This window comes from Callospermophilus lateralis, chromosome 12, assembly GCF_048772815.1.
Source record: "Callospermophilus lateralis isolate mCalLat2 chromosome 12, mCalLat2.hap1, whole genome shotgun sequence".
Lineage (NCBI taxonomy): Eukaryota > Metazoa > Chordata > Mammalia > Rodentia > Sciuridae > Callospermophilus > Callospermophilus lateralis.
The window spans coordinates 44,837,671-44,859,732 of record NC_135316.1 but is presented as its reverse complement, the minus strand read 5'-3'; the positions used below and the strand labels follow the sequence as shown (position 1 = coordinate 44,859,732).

At 36.0% G+C, this 22,062-nt stretch overlaps 1 protein-coding gene across 8 annotated transcripts in view; it reads left to right on the top strand.

Moving 5' to 3' along the window:
* The window catches only part of Lmo7 (LIM domain 7), a 211,118-nt gene extending 190,780 nt beyond the window's left edge, over nt 1-20,338 (top strand). For 4 of the 8 annotated variants that reach the window (XM_076872342.2, XM_076872341.2, XM_076872336.2 and 1 more), the window contains 14 exons: nt 30-220; nt 1,203-1,263; nt 3,120-3,176; nt 4,945-4,970; nt 5,192-5,296; nt 5,902-5,994; nt 6,552-6,910; nt 7,790-7,855; nt 9,966-10,018; nt 12,310-12,523; nt 15,431-15,736; nt 17,581-17,689; nt 18,816-18,918; nt 20,224-20,338. In XM_076872342.2, coding sequence (XP_076728457.2) covers nt 30-220; nt 1,203-1,263; nt 3,120-3,176; nt 4,945-4,970; nt 5,192-5,296; nt 5,902-5,994; nt 6,552-6,910; nt 7,790-7,855; nt 9,966-10,018; nt 12,310-12,523; nt 15,431-15,736; nt 17,581-17,689; nt 18,816-18,918; nt 20,224-20,246 — 1,766 coding nt within the window. In that variant the 3' untranslated portion in view covers nt 20,247-20,338. Of the gene's footprint in view, nt 1-29; nt 221-1,202; nt 1,264-3,119; nt 3,177-4,941; nt 4,971-5,191; nt 5,297-5,901; nt 5,995-6,551; nt 6,911-7,789; nt 7,856-9,965; nt 10,019-12,309; nt 12,524-15,430; nt 15,737-17,580; nt 17,690-18,815; nt 18,919-20,223 lie in introns of all 8 variants that reach the window. The other 4 variants (XM_076872343.2, XM_076872340.2, XM_076872339.2 and 1 more) reach the window with 3 other exon arrangements.
* Nucleotides 20,339-22,062: the final 1,724 nt, after the last annotated feature.

The following is a 22,062-nucleotide window of genomic DNA, read 5'->3' as shown; positions in this document are numbered from 1 at the left end:
TCATTTCTTGATCTTCATGTGCCAATCAGATTGGGGCAAAGACCAGCCTTCCCTGCCATTTATACGGCATAAAACCCTCAATCTCACCAGTATGGCTACCAAAATTATAGGTTCACCCGAAACAAAGTGGATTGATACAACTTCTGGAATTTACAATTCAGACAAGTCTTCAGATCTATCAGTAACAACTGATTTCTCCGAAAGCCTTCAGAGCCCTACTGTAAGTATTTTGAGAACTAGGAGTATACTACAGAGACAAAGCCATGATGTAGATTATATCTACAGAAGAAAATTTATTTTTTAAGCAATTTAAATTCCACATTTAAAACATAAGTAATTGAATAAGGTAATGTATAGTAAAGAGAATAAAATGTATTTTTGAAAGTCATATGGCCTTACCCATTAATGGGGTATTATTAGTGACTTATGTAATGGTAAAATCAAAAGATCCCATAATGTTGTTTTGCAGGTATTTCTTACCAATCTTTCATCATTACAACTAATCTCTTAGATCTCATGAATGTGAAGTAGCAATTATGTAAAATTATACACTAAAACTTTTCTATATGTTCTTTAGTCTTTACTGGCAAAGGGAATGTAGTCATTGTGTGCAATATAAAACCTCATCAAGCATTTTTAGTTCTTGTGTGGGTGTATTTGATAGGTAGAATTATGTGTGTGATTAAGATATAATCAGTTCCATTAATTGATTCTAAAATTATGCAGAATTTTTTTTAGGTGTCAAATAATACTTTTTTATATAGGCTTTGAAAACAATGTGTCTATTTAGGGTATGAATTTTTCATTTAAATTAATAATTTAAATTTGTAACTAAAACTTTTACTTAATAGAGATCTTGCTACATTCTGAAGCAACAATTTAAATGTTAGAGATTCCTATATGACCATTTTACTTAGTCATTAGCCAAATAGATTAAAGACTATTTTGTCCACCATGTTTCTTAGAATGTTAATGTCTGATTAAACTTAAGGTCATCCTTGCCTGAAGCTAGTCATTAATCTTTCCACAAATAATGGAGAATAATGAAAAGAATGTAAGTCTCTACTACATGTAAAAAGCTTTGAGGATCAATAGCCTTAAAACCAATCTTGTTAAAAGTTACTCTCTCTGATGAGAAATGCATTATTTAAGCTCAAAGTCCAATAGAAGAGAATATTAATTAGCATGTTTGTCCTTTCTAGTACACTGAATCCAAAGAAATCAATGGAATTCATGATGAAAGCAACACTATTGAATCAAAAGGTAAACATCACATTTTCATTTACATCTGTAATGTAGAAAAAGTCATAGCTCCCAAGTTCTGCTATTCTAAAATTAATTTCATTGAGAGAAAAACTGATCCACTGCAAGTTGAAACTAAAAGGTTAGCACACAGATCCAATTGCAAACAGGTGGAAGGGCGTTTGATTCCAGCGTTAAATAGTTCAGGAACTGCAAACAAAACTTTGGCAGCATGTTCTGGGTGCCTGTGTGCCTAAGCCAAATAAGAACAGGTTTTCCTGAGACCAGCAGCTTTCTGGCTGTGGCATGCTGGCAAAGGAAATCTTCATTAAATAAAAAACAATGAATGAAGTTTCCTTTTTCCCTTTATTGTTGTGAAAGAGACAAACTTGGACACAGCTAATCTTAATAGAGAACTGCCAATTGTAGTAACAGTTGTTAGTGGTCACACTCGTTATTTAAGAAAAAAGGCACAATATCTAGGGAAATTTGGAGTTATCATTCTCTTTCTTTTTCTGCTCAGACACACATAATTTGACTATTGTACACCATGTGTTATTCTTCAGGCATACAAAATACACAACAAAGATCTCTCTGATCAACATGACAGGGAAGGATACCCAAAGAAGATGAAGCTTCATTTACAATAAAATCAGTCTGCCAAGAATGGGATGGATTTGTATAGTGCTTGTTAACTTTGCCAGTTTATTGTACACTAAGTCAAATCCAGCCTAAATTTATAAATTTCCTTTCCCTCATTGATTATTTCTCTTTATATTTCATTTCCGATAGAAATGACTATATCTTAATTTTTTAAATTTATTTTTTAATCAAAGGAAGTTTTAAAACAAGCATTTCTTATTTTCCTTCCTGATACCAATCTCTAAAGCATCTTGGTCCTCTTCTGCCAGTGGCCCAGGCAGAGCCAACTGATAAAGACATCTAATGCTTTAGTGACAGTAGGACTATACGCAAGCCCTGCCATTTGAAGATTCTGTTTAGAAAAATAAACAGCAACCAGTATGAAGTAATAATCACATTTACATTTTATGCCATACTCTTGTCACAGATATGTGGGAGAAGTCACTGTTTTCTAATTTTTTTTTTTTTAAGAAAGAGGGAGAGAGGCAGAGAGAGAGAGAGAGAGAGAGAATTTTAATATTTATTTTTTATTTTTTATTTTTTTTGGCGGACACAACATCTTTGTTTGTATGTGGTGCTGAGGATCGAACCCGGGCCGCACACATGCCAGGCGAGCGCGCTACCGCTTGAGCCACATCCCCAGCCCTGTTTTCTAATTTTTTTTGATTGAACTTCATTTTGTCTAAGTTAGCAGCTACAAGATCTTGAAAACTAGAGCAAAATATTTTAGATTGAAAAAAAATCATAATTTCAGCATTTGTTTTCATTTGATCTTTCTGTAGCTGTTATTTATTTTGTTGTCCTCCTCCTCCCCAATAATTTTCAGTTCTTATTCATCAGTGTTATGAAAATTATTTGGCAGAAAAAAATGTTGGATTGATTAACTTAAGCAAAATGTGTTAATTTTTATTTCCCTAAAGCTTTGTGACCTAGCACGGACTGTATGACTTTCATAGCAGTGAAAGTATGAATGTTGTCTACTAAAATTTATTAATGAAGATATTTTTTGTTCCTTTTACTAATTTAAATGTAATATAGACTACTAAAATATGTGTGTCTGTATCCCTTGAAATAATTCATGTCTTCTGTGGCTGTTAGTTTTGTCATTAAAAAAAAAAAAATTTGCTACAGATTTGAAAGGTGTGTCAGGTATCATTTAATTTACCAGTGGTGAGAAATTAAAATGAATGATATGGTATTTATTATTATTATTTTTTTTTTTATTTTCCAACTAGCATCTGAACCCATTTCTTTGAAAAACTTAAAAAGACGATCACAATTTTTTGAACAAGGTAAACCACAAAGCTAATAGTATGTTCCCTTTCATGGACTTGTTCTCATTCTCCATTCTTCTGATGGTCTGTGGTTTTGGGCACTGAGCCTCTTCAGTTTGGCTGTCATTATGACCCAGCAACATAACCCATTTCCATTCTTTCCCTAGGCTCATCAGGCTTTTCTTACAGTTCATGGGTCTACCTCTGTGGTAATGGGTCTTTGTGTGTCCTTTGTATAGCTATAAAGGTTTTTTCTCTTTTAACTAATTAAAAAACGAATAAAAACAAAAAACTGAGATGCTGTTAAACACACATGTCTTTCCACTGGGTGGTAACAGTAAGAAATGAGGAGTTTCATTTAAATCTTACTACTTTCTACAAATTGCATAATATTACACTACACCAACATACAATTGACCAATCTTTAAAAACTGACCTGTTTTTGGTTGTGAAAATGCTCTGAATAAAGAGTAGCATTATTTGTTGCTATGGGATGGTGGCTTTGGAATGTCAGTGTGACTTCAAAGTAATAAATGAATTTGAGTTGCATCTGAGGACAGGTGCATTTTGGGCTTCTTGATGTTGGTGTAGTTGGGCAGGGCTGTTTCACAAATATGTGATGCATGTGACATTTCCTCCCTTTCACGTTTGTCGGTTGCTCTGTCTCATGAATGCAATTTAAGCTCTGTTTTTTGCTATGAAGAACTTAAAAGTAATGTTCAACATTCGAGATGCAACAGCTGGAGCAGATTGTGCTGTTGCTGTCTAAAATGTTATTCTTCCTTTTAAGATTACTGAAACACAAACCTGTCTTATAACATGATACTTGACTTGTGTATATTGTGTTAATCACCTACTTTTCTTCCTTTGGTGGGTGAAGGTCACTTTTTGACCAAAAATAGCTTGCATGTCTGTTTGTGTCAGTATCCTTAGTGTTTTGGTTCATCTTTAAATTAAACTATTGTTTTCTATGGTTATTTAAGTGAAATAATATTATACTCTCAAATTGGCCAAAATAAAATAATTTCTTTTCTATCTTGATTCTAATTTTGATTTTATTTTCTTCAATAAACTATTCTGGCAAGACCATTTTTCTGTCTCAAAGCAGTTTTCTTAAAAAAATTACAGAAGGAAATACTTTGACAACTGAGGTTTCAGGAAAATTTACAAATAGCGTATACTAATATATTTTCTGAAAGTTTACATTTTTATGATCATTGTATTATGTATAGACACATACTTATGTAGGCTCCTAAGGATAAAAATAATAAGAAGTGAATGAAACTTGACTACTTGTTTTGCAAATGATAGTAAAGTTACATGTTCTTGAATATGTTGTAGTGGCATGTTTTTTTTTTTTAAATGACTTGTAGCTGTCATACTACAATTACACAGTTGCAAGTAAATAACTGAATTTGTTATATGTTATAACATTTGAGATTCTTTTTTTTTCTGTTAGACCAAACTGTGAGATCTTTTATTCTTTTAGTAATAAAAGAACCCTAAAATGCTTTCAGGATGTCCATTGATTCAGCTCTGGTATCTGGAGCTAGTGTGTGTCTTTGGCACCCCTGGATAATCTTCTTGTTATTGGCTTTGAATTGGAAGAATAACAAATGAAACTAAAGGGAAAAAAGGATATATTGACTTGTTTTAAAAAGTTTATGTCACTTAGTATACTGACATAGGGATATTTAGGATGTAACTTTCTGAAAGGAATTATTTTATAGAAACAAAAAGACTAATATTGTATTTTTTCCCTCCTTGCCCACATGCTGCAAAGCAGGAAGCTCTGACTCTGTGGTTCCTGATGTAAGTAGTATTCATTTGTAGTTGGGAATAAGTAAGGTGAGCTGGTGGGAACAAACTCATATGCAGTAGCTTTGCTTCCATTATTTTCAGTTGCATAGGGTATATCCTCCAAGTTGAGAAGAGTTACAAAGCAGAGTGTAAGATGAATAATTGATATTTGTGAAAGTGGTTCAGTAGATGACTTATTGAAACTCAATTGTTGTTCTTTGATAACTGGTTAGCTTCCAGTTCCAACCCTCAATGCCCCCAGTCGCTGGGCATGGGATCAAGAGGAGGAGCGAAAGCGGCAGGAGAGGTGGCAGAAGGAGCAGGACCGTCTACTTCAGGTAGTGTGGGATGGCATGAGTGAATAGGAATTAGGCTTAGCTTTCATGGTTTCTTTCTGGTCCATGTCAACTAGTATAGAAAAGCAAATTTAAAAAAATAAAACCAACAGTTTCATCTCTATTGTTTTGTAGGTAGCACATTTTGCGTTAATTAGATTTCCATTTTGAAGATTTCCAGAGTTAACCTTTAAAAATCATTTTTATTAACTTTTATATGTACTTTCAGAGTACATGAGGGGTGCACTCAGGAAAGATAAATAGTCTTTCTGAGGACTTAGTTCTCTTTAGTGATTGACTAGGTTCGATAAGGAATAATTCAGTCTTTCTCACAGCTGGAAGCTTTGAGGAATTATGTCCATGATAAAGGATAGATATGCATCTAATTTGGTATATGCACACTTTTCTGACATCTGCATTTAGTTCCTTAAAATTCTTTGCTACTTTAGGGACTAAAATCTGGTTGGTTAAATGAAAATAAAATCATGTATTTAAAGGTTGAGGTTAGGGAGAACCAAAGTGTTAATGAAAGATTCTGCTTAAAATGTAAAGTTATTTAAAAAATGTAAAGTTATTAATATTGATTAATACACTGTGTTTTTTCACAGGAAAAATACCAACGTGAGCAAGAGAAACTGAGGGAAGAGTGGCAAAGGGCTAAGCAGGAGGCTGAGAGAGAGAATTCCAAGTACTTGGATGAGGTATCATTGAAACAGGCTGCTTACTTCCTTCTCTTTACCTGGTTGGTGAAACTAGCTGAGAAGCAAGGGACTCCTCATTTCCTCTGAGTTTGACCACATGTTCACCTCTCTAGTTTTTTGAAAAAAACTGGTTTAGAGTTTGGCCTTGATGTTTCAATCTTTCTCTTAGTTTTTCTATTATATCATTAAATAATTATATTAATAGAACTTCAGTGCTTCTTCCTCTAACTTATATCTCAGTCACTTGGGAGGCCTTCTTTAGCTATTATCCTAGCTACTCGGGAGGCTGAGGCAGAAGAATCACAAGTTTGAAGCAATTGGGCAACTTAGCAAGACCTCCCTGTCTTAAAATAAAATAAAATAAAATGACTGTGCAGTGGTATAGTGTGTGCCTAGCATGTGTGAAGTCTTGGGTTCAATCCTTATCACCACCAAGAGGAAAAAAAATCAATGAAATTTTGGGCAACTACAGTTAATACCTAAAAATTAGTATCTATGTATGTGAAATTATTGATATACAGATTGAGATGGATTTCTCTTTTCCACTGGTCACATAGGAACTGATGGTCCTAAACTCAAACAGCATTTCTCTGACCACACGGGAACCCGCCATTGCCACTTGGGAGGCCACCTGGAGTGAAGGTTCCAAGTCTTCTGACAGGGAAGGAACTCGAGCAGGAGAGGAGGAGAGGAGACAGCAGGAAGAGGATGTTGTTCATGAGGACCAAAGACAGAAGCTGCAGGAACAACTCATTCTTGAGAGAGAGGGGAAACTGAAGGAGCAACAAGCTCAGGAAGAACAGGAGAAGAAATGGCGGGAGGCTGAGGCTGAGGCACAGAAGCACCGTGCAGAAGAGCAGAAGCGCCAGGCAGAGATAGAGAGGGAAACTTCGGTCAAAATATACCAGTACAGGAGGTCTGTCCCCACCACTGAATGTTGCACAGGAGTTTAAATAGAATTGGCTTCACTGTGTGCATTACACTTCAAAGCACCTTGTTGGTCTTCTGCTGCTACCATCCTTTCTCTGCACAAGTGAATGCAAGAATCCCAAGAGAGCCTTTAGATCACAAATCTAATCATGTCACCATAATTCCCTGCTCAACTCTCCAGATGGTTTCCTGTCCCCTCAGAACACTGTCCAGTCCTCAGCATGGTACAGAAGTCTTATCCAAGCCATGTCTTGGTCCCTTTGTCTACCACTTAATGCCCACCACTCTTGCCCATATTTGTCTGCTGCAGCCATACTGGCCTCCATGTCCAACGTACTCTGCATCTGGACTTTTATATTTTCTGTTTCTCTGCCTGAAAATGTCTTTCCTCACCTATTTGTGTGGCTTACTCATTTTATTCAAATCTCTGCTCAAATGTCACCTTCTTAGATTTTCCAGAATACCTCATTTAAAATATATGACTCTCTCCTTCTTGTCTATGTGCCCTTATCCTGCTTTCTATTATGATGTTGTCTCTCTGTTGGCCTGCCTGCCCCAGTAAAGTGTAAGTGCAAAGAGGCCAACAAATTTGTTTTATTTACTTCTGTAGCCTAGCCCTAGAGCAGTACTGGGGCATGGTGGGCACCCAGTACTTACTTGTGGAATGAGTGATGTATGAGTAACCAATGTCTGTTGGCAGCAGAAGGAAAGTAAAGCTCAAAGTGATTGGTTGAAATGCTTTATCTTTGGTTATTAACCCATAGACCATTTACATAAAGAGGCTAGAATAACATTATTTTGGAATCCTTGTCTTAAAGTTTTATATTTTGATTGTAAGTTTTTATTTTTTTGGTCAATCTTTTAGGCCAGTCGATTCTTATGATATACCAAACAAAGAGGAAGAATCTTCAGGTTTTCTTCCTAGTGACAGGTAGGTAAAACATTTTATTTGTAGTAATTGGTTTCACCTAAATGGCCCCAGTTCTGCATAGAAACTATTTTGTAAAACTACTTTGCCCTTTGTCTTTTGTGGAATACAAATAGAACTTGCTGGTTAATCTCTGTTATCAGTTAGCTTTTGATGTGTAACAACTTCCCCTAAACTTAGCGACTTACGATTTTGTGGGTCATCTTTCTGGATTGAGCTAATCAGGCAGTTCTTTTAGTTGACTGGGCACCCTCATGTATCTGCTACCAGTTGGCTAGCAGCTGGGGCAATAAGAGCAATTGGGGCATGGGTCTTTCAGCATCCAGTAAGTCAGTGGGGTCTTAAGTACATGGCATTGGCCAGGAAAGAGAGGCTTAAAGAGAGAGGAAGCCTACAAGGCTTAGGTCTATGCTATTGTCTATAAAGTTGCAAGGCCAGCTCCATTTCATAGAGGGGAGGAGTCACATTTGCAAAGAGAAATGGACATGGGAAGAATTGTAGAATTGTGTCCTTTTACTTTCCTTTTTTGGTAATATACCATAGCTTTAAAAAAATTATAAGTAATGGCTTCAGATTACCTAAAAATAGGTTATATAAGGGCATATACAGTGAAAATTGTGATCTTTCTTTTAGTCTATTTGGAAACAGTTGCTCAGTTTGAGGAATGAAGATAAAATTTCAGATAATTTTTCAGATAAGTTTCTGAAAATGTGTTTTAAAACTTCCTAAAGCATTAAGTTTTAATGTTTAATGTAATTTTTATTTTTTTTATTTTTTTAATGTAATTTTAAGGTGCTTTGCAGTTATGAAATCATTAAGGACTTCTGAATAGAATTGGTCAAATAAATATCTAATGTAGGACTAATAGCTTATTATTGAAGAGATGAAATTCCTCCTTGGGGAAATTTGTTTTTATTTTTAGACATAAGGGAAACTTATAGGCAATCTGAATGACTGAAAAGGACTCAGAGTATAAAGGAAAAAGGAAAGGAATGACTAGGTAGGAATGGGCCAACAATAACTATAAAATTTATCTAGTGATAAAAGACCTTATTTATAATGAATCTGAGTGTAAGTCATTAAAATGTTGATCTATCTTTTAGAACTATGTATATTTAAAAAACTTTATTTATATAGCTTGTTACCTTGGGGAAAATAGTTACAATGAAGTGAAAGAAAACTTAATTCCAGAAAATATGAAATCTTCTAGACATTGCTCATAAAGCCCTAGAGGTATCAAGAAGTGTGTACATAAGTATGTTGTATTCATATGAATAACACTACATGTTATTGTAAAATACTCTATTATTTTGTGTTATGATTACTATTATTTTTGAAGCTCAGTGTGCTTAGTAGAGTGAGAATAAAATTAGCATTTGTTGATTTATAGAACTAAAGTTAAACATTTTCAGAAGCTGCTATGCAGGTTGGGCATGATGGCACATTCCTGTAATCCAAGCAGTTCAGGAGGATCACAAGTTCATAGCCAGCCTCAGCAAATTAGAGAGGTCCTAAGCAATTTATCAAGACCCTGTCTCAAAATAAAATATTAAAAGGGAATGGGGATGTGGCTCAGTGGTTAAGTGCCCCTGGATTCAATCCCTGGTACCCCCCCCCCAAAAAAAAAAAGAAGAAGAAGAAGTAGTAGTTGCTATGCAGTAAGTTTCAATACCTGTTTGGAGTGCTAGGGTAGTGTTGGGTGAATTTCTGTTCTAGAGTAATCAGTGGTCTAATGCCTCAGAAGTTGAAATCATGATGTTGGGGCAATGTGGAGTGAGCAAGATAGTCTGACTTTGGGTGACCTGATGGCAGATGCTTGGTAAGCCCAGTAAAATTAAGGTCTGGAAGAGTGAATGTTGACAAAATCTGATCAGTAATTATATTCTTCATTTTTGTATTAGAGAAGTATTATCACTTATTCACCTCTTCTTATCATTTCATTTTTCTGTTTTCTGCTAGTACACACAATATAAAAAAATTCCTTAGTTTAAAATAAATATAGCTCTCAATAGGAAATAAATCAGCTTTTTTAAAAAACAGTCTTTTTGGTGTTCTTTATAAATATGAAAAAGATGTTCTTATTGAAACACATTTAATATGTTCTTTTTTTTAGGAATAAATCCAGATCTACTACTGAATTGAATGATTACTACACAAATAAAAATGGTAAATGAGATTTTTGTTTTCAGACTTCTTCAGCTTGATTGTTTGTTTGTGCTATCACATGCAATGATCAGTATTTTTAAGGGCAAGATATTTCAGAATTCATTAAGATTACATGATTTAAATACTATTTTCAGTGTCTGCATATAATAATAAATCAACAACCCTGTGTTTATCTTGGCTTTATTTATAGTAGAAAACTACTTGGAGATTAAAATGGTTTTTTTTAAATTTTTTAAAATGGTTTTTAAATATGTGAGATTTTGGTAAAATGATGCTGATGCAATTTTATTTAGTAAATTTAATTGCAGCTGAAGAAATGGCACAGAAAAGATTTGCAGAATAGATGAAAAAGTTGTATTCAAATTTGAAGTTGTGTATTGAAATGCTAAAATATGAAAAAAATTCCAAAATGATAATGATTTCATTGACTCCACAAAAATAATTTGGAATCTGATCTTATTAGTATAAAGTTTTTTTTGTTGTTGTTGTTGAGGTGTGGGGCCCTATCCTAGTTCCGGCATATTGCTGACATGTGGGAGCATGCAAGCCTCTCATTGCCAGCTTTTTCTTTTATCAAAAAGAGAGGGAAAAAAAAATCTGTTTTTTTTACTTGTTTTCTTTTAACCATTGATAAGGAATTTTAAAAACTTTTAGATTCTCCATGAGCAAAACAACAATATCTAACAAGTCAGAATGTTCTGGTGGCATCTAATTTGTAGCCCCTGGTAAAAGCTTGTGGAATTCATAATTTCCATTAGGGGCTCTGTCATCATATTTTCCCTTGAATTTGTAGGACCTTCTAATATCTGGTCCTAGCATACTTTTCCACTCTTTTCCCCTTTAGGAACCCTTAAACATAACCAGATTGTCTTCTCCTAATTCTGAATTTGTCAGATACTTTTTGATATGGTTCCTCTGGTCTTGGATCTTTTCCTATTTGGATTTCCCATTTCTTCTCCCTGAACTTGCCCCTAGCCACCATTAAAGTTATAGTTTAATCTTCTCTGAAATACTTTTTTTAAAAAAAGTTTTAACTACTTATACATGACAGTAGAATGCACTTTGACACATCATACGTAAATGGAGTATAATTTCTCATTCTTCTGGTTGTACATGATGTAGAATTACACTGGTCATATAGTAATATATGTAATAGGATAATGTTAGATTCATTCTACTAACCTTTCTACCTCCATACCCATCCCTCCCTTCACTCCCTTCAACCTAAGTAGTAGCCATATGCTTTCCTGAGTGAAACTCATGATCTGTTAGTAACAGCAGATCTGACTCAGAAATAATATTGTTTGTGATTCTGGTTCATGTCGCATCCTGTGTGTGTGTGTGTGTGTGTGTGTGTTTTCTTCCCTTTATGAAGTTCAAGTTCCTGAGTGGCAGGCAGTGGAAATTATTAACTGTTTAGTGGAATAACTTGATTATACCAGTAAGGTTCTTTTAAAGTGGAAAATGTTTTCTTTAAAATTCAACCAAAGTGATAAGCTATGTTAAACTTAGGAGTATATAAGAAACCTTTGGTGGTTCTGCTCATTGCTTACTGGAAGATGAAACTAAGACATAGATAAACTATGAATTTTGAAAGAATGACAATAGCAGTAAATATAGAAAAAAAATAAATCCTTGGATAAAATTTTCTAATTGATATTAAGGCACAGATGATACTTCAGTGGATGATACTTCAATCTTAATGTTTTACCCAAATCGTAAATCAGTCAGCAAACCCAAGAGATAAAGCCCTTAGGATAAAACCTGACTTAATGATCATTAATAAATGTGATAATCCAAATTATACTTCTATAAGTTCCTTAGAACAGAAAGAAGCATAACATTTATTTGGATGGTAACTATCATTTGGATGCCTGGGCTGTTTTTCCATTTCAGAGACTGAATATGTTCTTAGCCCTGCAGTTTGGTGACATGAATACTCAGGTCGGGTCAACTAGAAATTCGTGCCTCTTTGGGCTTTCTTTTCCCAAGGGAGTGCAATTTTTTTTTTTTTTAAAAACTTCATGTTTTTACACAGAGTTGTCATAGCCAGTGATCCAGTGATCCCATTCTGGCTCTTCCCTTCTACAGGCAGCCCCTGGGTGTCCCTAGTATGTTCTGTGTTGTGCCTGTGGGTAGGGAACTGGCATCTTCAGAAACAGCAGCCACCTCATTGGAAGTTGATAATATGTAAGCATATGTCAGATGTTAAGCTGGACTGTCTTTGGAGATTTATCCACTGTCCTTTCTTATGTACTAACCCTGAAGCTTTTTGTGTATTTTTACTTTAGGAAGCAACAAATACTTGGACCGAATTGGGGGTACAGGCTTTTCACAGAGAAGCTCCAAGAAAGATTCAGCCCCCTCAGAAGCAGAGCTGGAGAGACAACAGATTCTCCAGGAAATGAGAAAGAGAACATCCCTTCACCATGACAATAGCTGGATCCGACAGCGTAGTTCCAGCATAAATAAAGAGCCCATCTGTCTGCCTGGGGTCATGAGAAGGTGGGAGAAAGTTTGGGAATTGCTGCTTCTTTGTTGTGAGGCAAATGCTTAATTTCTAGATGTGCTGGTGATTTGTTTGGACAGAAGAGATATCATAATTTCTTCTACTTACCTGAGATCTGGCAAGAGGAAGACAAATAGGAAAAAAAACATTGGGCTCTATCCTCTGTCGACCATGAGCCAGATGCTTTGCCTACAACATCTCATTTAATCTGGAGAAACTGGTTTGAAGTAGGGTAGTAATTCTGTGACTCAAGCAGGTAATATAGTTGGACAAGACAACATGGTTAATAGGTTACAAATCTGGTTCTAGAACTCTGAAGTGGGATTGGGATAATTAAATAAGCACTTAGTGCTTTCTGGGCTGCCAAACTTTAAAAAAGGTATTGAAACTTCTGTTTATAATGAGATGATGATTAGATTGGAATTATCAAAATGGAATTTGCAAAGTGTGAAAAATCTAAGTTTTCTAACTTTAAAAAGTTAAGTATACAGAATAAATTAGAGATGAAAAGATGAATATTTTAAAAGATAAATCTTGGTAAATAAATCCTGCAGCTACTTTGAGTCAGTATTTCCTTATTTGACAAACTGGGCAAAGTTATTTTTAACACCCTAGAGACAAAAAGCTCATTTTCTCAGCATACAAATATCTTAAAAATCAGTAAATGAACGTTAATGACTATAAGAAAATAGGTGATTTGAGCAGGCGGTTTATAAGAAAAAGAAACAAAAAGCCAATCAATGTATGAAGATCAACACTATTCCCAAAATAACAATGATATGTCTCTTTTACTTAGGAGATTTGGAAAGAATTATATGATTGCTTAAACTTAGTAATTGTATAAGCAAATAGGAATTCTTCCCAGTTGGGTGGATAGCTTTTCAGTGTGTATTAAGCAAAGTTTTATACATCTGAATTCAGTGAACAATTATGTTTCTAACATTCTTATCTTCTGGATGTATTTGGATAAGTCTGCACAGATATATCCAAAATGATGAACACTTACACATTATTAATAATGACTGAAAAAAATCACCATGTCCTCTGTGAAAAGAGTACTTAATAGTTGTTCAATAGGTAGTGGTATACCAAAAAGATAAAATACTATATAACCACTAAAGGAAGAGAAAGACATTGCTGCATAATATAGCACTTCAAAACCTAATGGGTTAAAATAGCAACTCGTTCTTTCTCTCAGATCTGAGGGTTGCCTGGGAAATTCTTTGCATGCAGTTGACTGGGGCACTTGAGCAACTGTAGTCATTTAGAGTAGGAGCTAGTAATTAAAAAAAAAAAAAAGTAGAATAACATTTTAAAAAGAAAAAATAAAGGACTAGATAGTAAATAAGTTTTGTTGGCTGCAGAGGTCTCTGTCACCTATTCTTTGTTTTCTTAATGACTCTGTGAAAAATGAGCTATATATATCTTGGCAATGGGCTGTAATTTGTTGCCTCTCATGCAGAGGGCCCTCTGAAGAGCTTAAGCCATAGCTAGTGGTTAGAAACGTCTGTTCTTACCTGTGTTGCTCCACATAGCTGCCTGGGCTTCCTCATGGCATGACGCCTGGATTCAAACAGGTAGACTGGCAGAAGGACATACCCTAATATGTAAGTCTTCTTCCATTCCATGTGCATCATGACTGCTGATGCCTGTTGGCCACAGATCAAGCCTAAAGTCATTGGCAGGGACTACACAATAGAGTGGATTCCAGAAGGTATGGTTCCTTGGGAACCAGCAAGGTACCATCTGCCACATGAATAGGCATGAAGTTATATGTTAAGTGGTAAATGAGTTATTGAAGACTGTGTTATAGCATTATCCCACTTAAGAATGTTAACAGGCAAATACCTTGCATGTGTATATAAACACATTTCTACTTCTGAAAATTTGATTGTATATGTAAATATTTGCACATGTGAGAAACGTGTGAAGGACCTATAGTTAGCACAGGTTAGGTTAGGGCAAGTGTGGTAAGTGAGGGAAGGGACCCTTGAAATCCCTCATATACTGTTCTGTGTTGCGTGAGTTTTTCCATATGATATATTACTCTTATAATGTTAAAGTTAAATGCATATTTTAAGCTTGACATATGAGAATATTTAAGAGTAATAGCAACACAATTGATAAGTGAGGAAAAAACTTATAATTTGCAATTAATATTGGTTGATCAGTATTAATGTAAGTACAACTTTAAAAGAGATTTTTCAGAAGGTGTCTTTAAGTCAGTTTGTGAGCTAAATGTGTTTTCAGTTTAAGGGATTGGTTGGCAAATGCTTCTGGTAATGTGGACATCAAGCAGTTGGAATTTAGGGTTTTGGATGGTGAATGATTGAGCCCTTCATCGAAGGCTGGTGTGTGTTATTTTGAAATCAGGGTGACTGGGTTGAAAGCAGAGTACCACCCTTGACTAGCTCTAACTGTGGTCTGCTTAACTTTGATGAGATTTAAAAAATCTTTTATAGAATAGTGGAGATTAAGTTTAATACTGTTGTGAAAACATCTAGCCTAATACTTATCATATTTAAGTGCTTAAAATATAGTTTTGGATTGAATTTGAAAGACTGTAACATTTATATGTCTAAACTATCAAAGATAATGGTTGTCTGTCTTACTGTTAGCTTTTATCTTAAAAAATACTTTTCTTTCCACTTTGGTTGTACTTACTTTATCTAAGCACCAAGTGAATGAAGTACAAGTGAAGGTTGATTGAAATGTGAAACCTCATGCTAGCTCTGATGATGAGCAATTTACCTGTTCAAGGTAATTTTCTATGTAAGTGGATGTAAATTAATACCTGCTTTAGAAATACACAGAATGGACCTTTTAATGGTTGTAATGATGTGTTGAATAGGTTTCTAGTTGGATGCCTAGTGCTGTTTTGATGAGTCCTTTACGTGTTTCAGAGGTGAGTCTCTAGATAACCTGGATTCCTCACGATCTGCTTCTTGGCGACAGTCTCCTTGGCTTGGTCAGCCTGCAGGCGTCTATGCTTCTTCCTCTGTTCAAGACTTCAGTCGCCCACCACCTCAGCTGTTGTCCACATCCAACCGTGCCTACATGCGGAACCCATCCTCCAGTGTGCTGCCTCCTTCCGCTGGCCCTGGGAAGGCCACCACGGGCGGAATCACCAACCAGACCCCTGCCCCTCGCAGCCATTCCCCTTCCACTCCACAGCCACAGCCACAGCCAGGCACTCAGCCCCGCAGCAGGTGAGGCCCTTTGTTTTTCTCCTCTCCTTCTCTTAGTCTCAGGGTTTTTTAAATCAAAATTTCCCCTAAATCTTGTTCAAGCTTTCAGTGAAAAAAGAACAGCACTTTTGAGTATGTCACAGTCAGATTGAGAAGACTTTCTTAACATCTCTTTATGCTACCCTAATAGTATTTATAGATGTCTCAGAAGTCAGTGGAAACCTTGAAGATGTCTACCAGTTGCCAGGGTTTTCTTGGCCTAAGCGTGTGGTCAGTTACTTGGTTGTAAGACATATCTGAATAGTCCTCCATGTGGAATCATAAAAACATATACTAGATCACAGATGCTCTTCTTATTTATGGGTAAAAGCAGTATTGTAAAATGTTTGGCTGTTTTAATGACACTGAAATACAAACTCATTTTATAGGAACTGAGTATAAGAGAAGACATTATAATCAAGTGTTCATTGTCTGGTGAGCTTTAACAACCTGGGTTTAAAAAAATATTAAGTAGGTTAGGTCTTTGGTTTTTGGGTTTTTGATTGCCGGAATTCTTGCTTAGCTGTTATCTGGTTTGCCATCATTTTGTTCAGGCTACATCAACTGAGTTCCATAGTTCACATGGGGTAGGAAGTGTGTGAGAGTTTAATAGCATCACTAGCCACATGCCTTGTGCTGTGGAGTGAAGCTCAAATGTCAGAGTGGGTTTTGTTGTTAAATCTGCATAGTTTCTCCCAGATCTTTTGTGTTTCATGTAAGTACATGCTTCTGTTGTCATCCCAAGAGAATTCTGGCACATGCTACATTTTTTTTTTTTTTTTTTTTTTTACAAATGGAACAATTTTTAAAGGTAGAAATACTGATATTAAGATTTTTTTTAACTATCAAAGAAGAGACTTTTATAAGGAATCTTTTTATAATCCAATATAATGTTGCCTATGCCAAAATCTACAAAATGTATCTTAAAGAGTTTAAAGTAAAAGAAAAGGGGTAAGGATTTATGATCAGTTTGTCAGCAGAGGCGAAGTTTGTGCAGAGGAGAGGTTCCATTTATTTACTGGGATCCCCACTTACCACATGCTAGAAGAACAGAGGTCAGAGGGATGATCATTGAGCTTCTCTTCCCTGAGAAGATCTCTATGGCCTTCAACATTGGACACTCAGCAGCTATGCACTGCTCAGCACCACTAAAGTTCTGTGCTAATCCCTAGGGATGCAGAGGTAAGGAGGAAGTGGCTGTCACTTTAGCACTGCAAGAGATGAGACCTACATCCAGAAGTAAAGTAGAAACCCCTTCTATATGTAAATGGTAGCTGCCTGGCGGTATTTATTTTATTCTCTGCTGAGCCAGTTGTTTAGGCCAGAGACACAGGCAGGAAAGCACTGACACTTTATTTAATTAGAAAATTGGGCAAATAAGAAAGAATCAAAAGTAGAACTCTCAATGCCTGTTGAGGGAAGTTGGGGCTGCTCTTCAGTCTGAGGTATGGAGTGACATGATTAGAGTTGCATGCTTTGGCAGGTTTAACTGTCATGAAAATGTAATGGATTAGAGGAGGGGAGGTATTGCTAAGTAGGTCTATGATCTAAGGAGAATGGTGTCATAAAGTGCCGAGTGGACTAATTACACTGGAACTGTTCATGTAGGTGAGTATTTGTCCGGGGTCCCAGAGCTGCCATGCAGATCATTCACAGTTACAGTATAATTGAGGCATGCTGTGCTTGTCTGGTAAAATTTTTCTCCCACAGATACATACAGCCTTCCTTAAGTTGCTATTATGGATGCGAATACCAGAGTGTGATTTTAAATATGAATCTCGTGTGTGCAGGTGAACGCTTCCATTCCGTTCTTGTTCTGTGTCTAGGTCAGTCAGTGGGAAGCGAGTGTGCTCCTACTGTAATAACATTCTGGGCAAAGGAGCTGCCATGATCATCGAGTCCCTGGGTCTTTGTTATCATTTACATTGTTTTAAGGTGAGACTGAGATAAATAGCCTGCAGGCCTGCAAAGCTTTGCTTGGAGAGCGCATGGCTTCTTTGAGCCGCTGGGTGTGGATGTGCCACTAACAAGCTAGGTGCTATATTTGTCCGTCTGTGCTTTGTTGGAATCAAAGATTGCTTGCTATTACTTAGTTCTCAAATTTTGAATCTAGTCATAAGTGAATCTGGAAACACTATGCATTTCCTATCTCTAATCTCTGAGAATTCTATAAATAAAATTTACAGTGCATAAATGTTTAACATGCTATCATAGGCATACTTAAAATATAATTTACCCATGTTATTGAAGGCATAGGGACCTGAAATTATGACAGGGTCTAAAGCTTACCTTGGAATAGGGAGAACACAAAGGAAAACCATTGCAAATATTTAAAAAATTGCACAGCCTGCTTATACTTGACAGGTTTTTGTACACAAGAAAGTGCCAAGGCTGTGACTGTTTAGCATTGTCTGTCTCTATGTATTTGATTCTTAGACTTACTTTGGGCCAGAAGAAAGGCCCCCTGTTGATCCTGGATTCCTACAGACCATTGCTGGTTGAAATGTGTCCATAGCTGGCTTGCACTGTTCCTAGGCAGAACAGAATGACTCAAAATAATTAGTATTTGAGCCTTGAAGGGAGGAGCCTGTGGGAACATTTGCCAAGCTAGTGTGGCAGGAATACTGGAGGTGGCTTCCCCCAGAATGGAGTGCCAAAATCCGAACTCCATTCACTTCAGCCAGTTCTTTTATGTGGTGATACCCTCCATTCTCCTGGGGGCTATGAAGACTAAATCTTCTTAAGCCAATTAGCAAATTATTTCTACTTTATTTAGGGCTCTATTTAAAATGGTCATCTTGGCTCTTAAAATTGACTTTATGAATTTTTTAATGTCCTATCTGGAAGAATTGATTTTAATCTACTAATCATTTCTTGGCCTCCCCACCCCCCACTTTTCTTTTTCTTTGTTTGAAATGTATCCAAGAGCTTAGAAGCTGCATTTTGCTTCTTTTTTTTTCTTTACTTTTTTGAATCCCCAAGCTTCCTTGAGCTAATTGTACATGGATTGTTTTTTCTTTTTCCTTTCTCTCTCTCTCTTTTTTTTTTTTTGGTCTCCCAGTGTGTGTCCTGTGAGTGTGACCTCGGAGGTTCTTCCTCAGGAGCTGAAGTCAGAATCAGAAACCACCAACTGTACTGCAATGACTGCTATCTCAGATTCAAATGTAAGAAAGCAAATCAGAGAGAAAATTTCTTGTCTTTTAAGGAGACCGCGGGTTCCCATGCATTTCCCTGAAACTGCAGCCATGTCCCCTTCAGCTTCACTGCCATAGGAATCTAGATTTTAGGGATCTTAGTCTATCTCCTTCGAAGAGGGTATGTAGTATATGGTTCATTGCTTGGGGTCCAGCCACAAGGGTGGGTTATAGGGTAGTGGAACTGGAGAGGAACTTGTACCCAAAAGTCCAAACCCTGCATCTCTTGTTATCTGCATAGGGTCTGAATAACTCAAGGGGACAGTTAAACCAAAACAGACAAAGTGACTGAGGGTTGATCTCTCCCCAATGGCTTGTTTTTATTGTTTAACTATGAGCTTTGTTATGTGGTTTAGAATATGACCAAATTTGCAAGTGATCATTTAGAGTACTGGAGAATATCAGCTTATTCTCCATGTTACTGTCTAATCAGATATCATTACACACAGCATTTTAAAAGAGCCTTAATTCTTATCTGACTATATAGTGTTTAGGTGTCATTTTTTGCAAAATGCATTTTCCAAAACTTCAGATGCTAGTTGTGTCTAAGCATTTGTGTGTTATAAAATATAGGGTAGCATATTTGGGTTGTGTTTTGTTTATAGCTACAGCAAGACAAACATTAGTGCTGTGTATATTTTGAACCTTGATGCTGGTAACATGTTTCTTCCTTACTGTGAAGTGGTGTCACAAGTGGTATCAGCAAAACCATTTGCTTTTGAACTCTGAGGTATTTATATGACCCCTTATGTGAAGAGTGCTTTGGAAATAGTTTAAGCCCCATCAACTCTCTCTTATCTGTTGGTGGCTTCTGAGCCTTCTTTCTCCAGCTGTTCAGTCAGTCCTCCCTGGACACTGACGCTGAGGTTGGAGAGTGAGGTTGGAGAGGTTGAGCAAGGCTGGGCATGGCTGGGGAGTGTGTGTATGTGTGTGCCCTTTTCTCTCTTTGCTCCAAAGCCAAATATAATTGATTTTTAGAATCATTATTATAAAATTGCCCATGCCTTTTTTTTTCTCCTTCAATGCAAATAATAGAGAGTTGAGTGTAATTTCTTTCTATGTCAGCAGTTCATTTTTATTCCATTTTTACAACTAAGGAATTCTGGAGCCCAGAGGCTGCGATTTACCTAGCTTTATCCTAAAACCGAGTGACAGGTTACTCTCTCTACCTCACTGGGCCACTCTCTGAGTGATGACTGCTATGTAGCCCATGAAGCGATATTCACTCGTTTCTGAATCTAAGCACTTTTCTCTCTTCTCTCCTTACCTGATCAGCTGGACGGCCAACTGCCATGTGATGTAAGTCTCCATATGAAAGCACTGTTGCAGATAGAAGAAGAGGTGCTTGCTGCTGATGTAGATCTATAAATATGTGTCTGCTGTCTTTTTTGCTCTTTTTTAAAAAAGAATAGCTCTTCTTTTTTTTTTGCCTTATTAGATTATGTAGGACCATTGTAGTCTTGGTAGACCCTATATTTTTGTTTGTTTATTTATAAGAAGGTAATTTTGTGTGGGAAAAAGTGCAGTATTTACTTTTTTGAAGACAGCATCATAAAAGCACAAGGGAAAAAATAAGAACTTAAAAATATTTTTGAGGCTGATTATGATCAAGTTTTGACTATTTAGTGGTGTTTTGAAGAGAGTATTTTATTGTTTTTTTTAAAAAAGTTCTTAAAACATTATTTGAAATAGTTAATATAAATATATAATTGTACTTGCTCTGTTTATTGTATACTAAGTTAATGTGGAAACACATGAAAATTTTCATTTAAATCCATCCCTAAATTTGCTTTCTGTATCCTTTTTTTCCACCTATGTAATATGATTGAAAGAAATTTTTAGCTTATGTAACATTTTATTTTGCTTGATGAGGAGAGCTCAGTTTTCTTCACCAGAACTGTTGCTAAGCAATTCAGTAGAAAGCTGCTTATTTTAACTAATGAAAAATAACCATGGTTTATATCCCAGAAGTTTTCTTCAGAACCTAATGAGCCTTTCTGTTCAGCTGCATTTGTAAATAAACTTGCTGATGCATTTAAGGAGTGGTCCTCTTTCTTGTGTGTATGTGTCTCCCTTTCAGTTCTTTAGATCATATTTTGGTATATGGTCTTTCTTGACACTTTTATTTAGCAGCTTTACCAAGATATAATGCACATATAATAATCTACACATATTTTAAGTGAACAATTTGACAAATTTTGACAGTGCGTAAGCCTGTGAAACTATCACCCATAGTCTCAATGGTTTTACTGAAACATTTTAATGAGGAATGTTTTAGTCAGCTTTTTCATCACTGTGACCAAAAGACCTGACAAGGACAACTAGAGCAGGAATTTTTATTTTGGTTCAGTTTCTGAAATTTAGACCGTGGTCAGCCAACTCCATAGCTCTGGGTCTGAGGTGATACAGAGCTTCATGGCAGAAGGGTGTGGTGGAATAAAGCAGCTCAGGACACAACAACCAGGAAGCAGAGAGCTCTGCTCACCAGGGACAAAGTATAAACCCCAAAGGCACACCTCCAGTGGCTTATCTCCTCTAACACTCTACCTGCCTACAGTTGCCACTCAACTAGTCCACATCAGTGGATTAATACACTGATTACATTGCAACTCTCATAATCATTTCACCTCTGAACATTCTTGCATTGTTTTAAACATAAACTTTTGGGGCACACCTCATATCTAAACCATATCAAGGAACTTGATTTTTTGATAAAAGTTATATTTTTTAATACAGTAAATTTTTCTGGTAAGAGGTACTGTAGGTGATGAATTATTGGTTCATTTTAATAAAATCTTCACTTTTGTTGCCCCAGTAAATTTAGAAAATCTGAAGAGCAAAAAATATACTCTGTTTTAGTAATTTTGAGTTGGAATGCAAGAATATAAAACTTAAGCAAAAATATAAACAACTTGCTTGAATTCTTTAGAGTAATATAAGCAGAGTGGGTAATTCCAGGAAATGATAACTGTGTTGGAATATGCTTAAAATATTCAATTAAGAAGTGGTAATGGGGGAGAAAATTAAAAAATTAGTTTCAGATTTTATTTTGTTAAGCACTTATTTGTTATTTCTGATTACTGAAGTAGTTATATTTATTGAAGAAAATTTGCC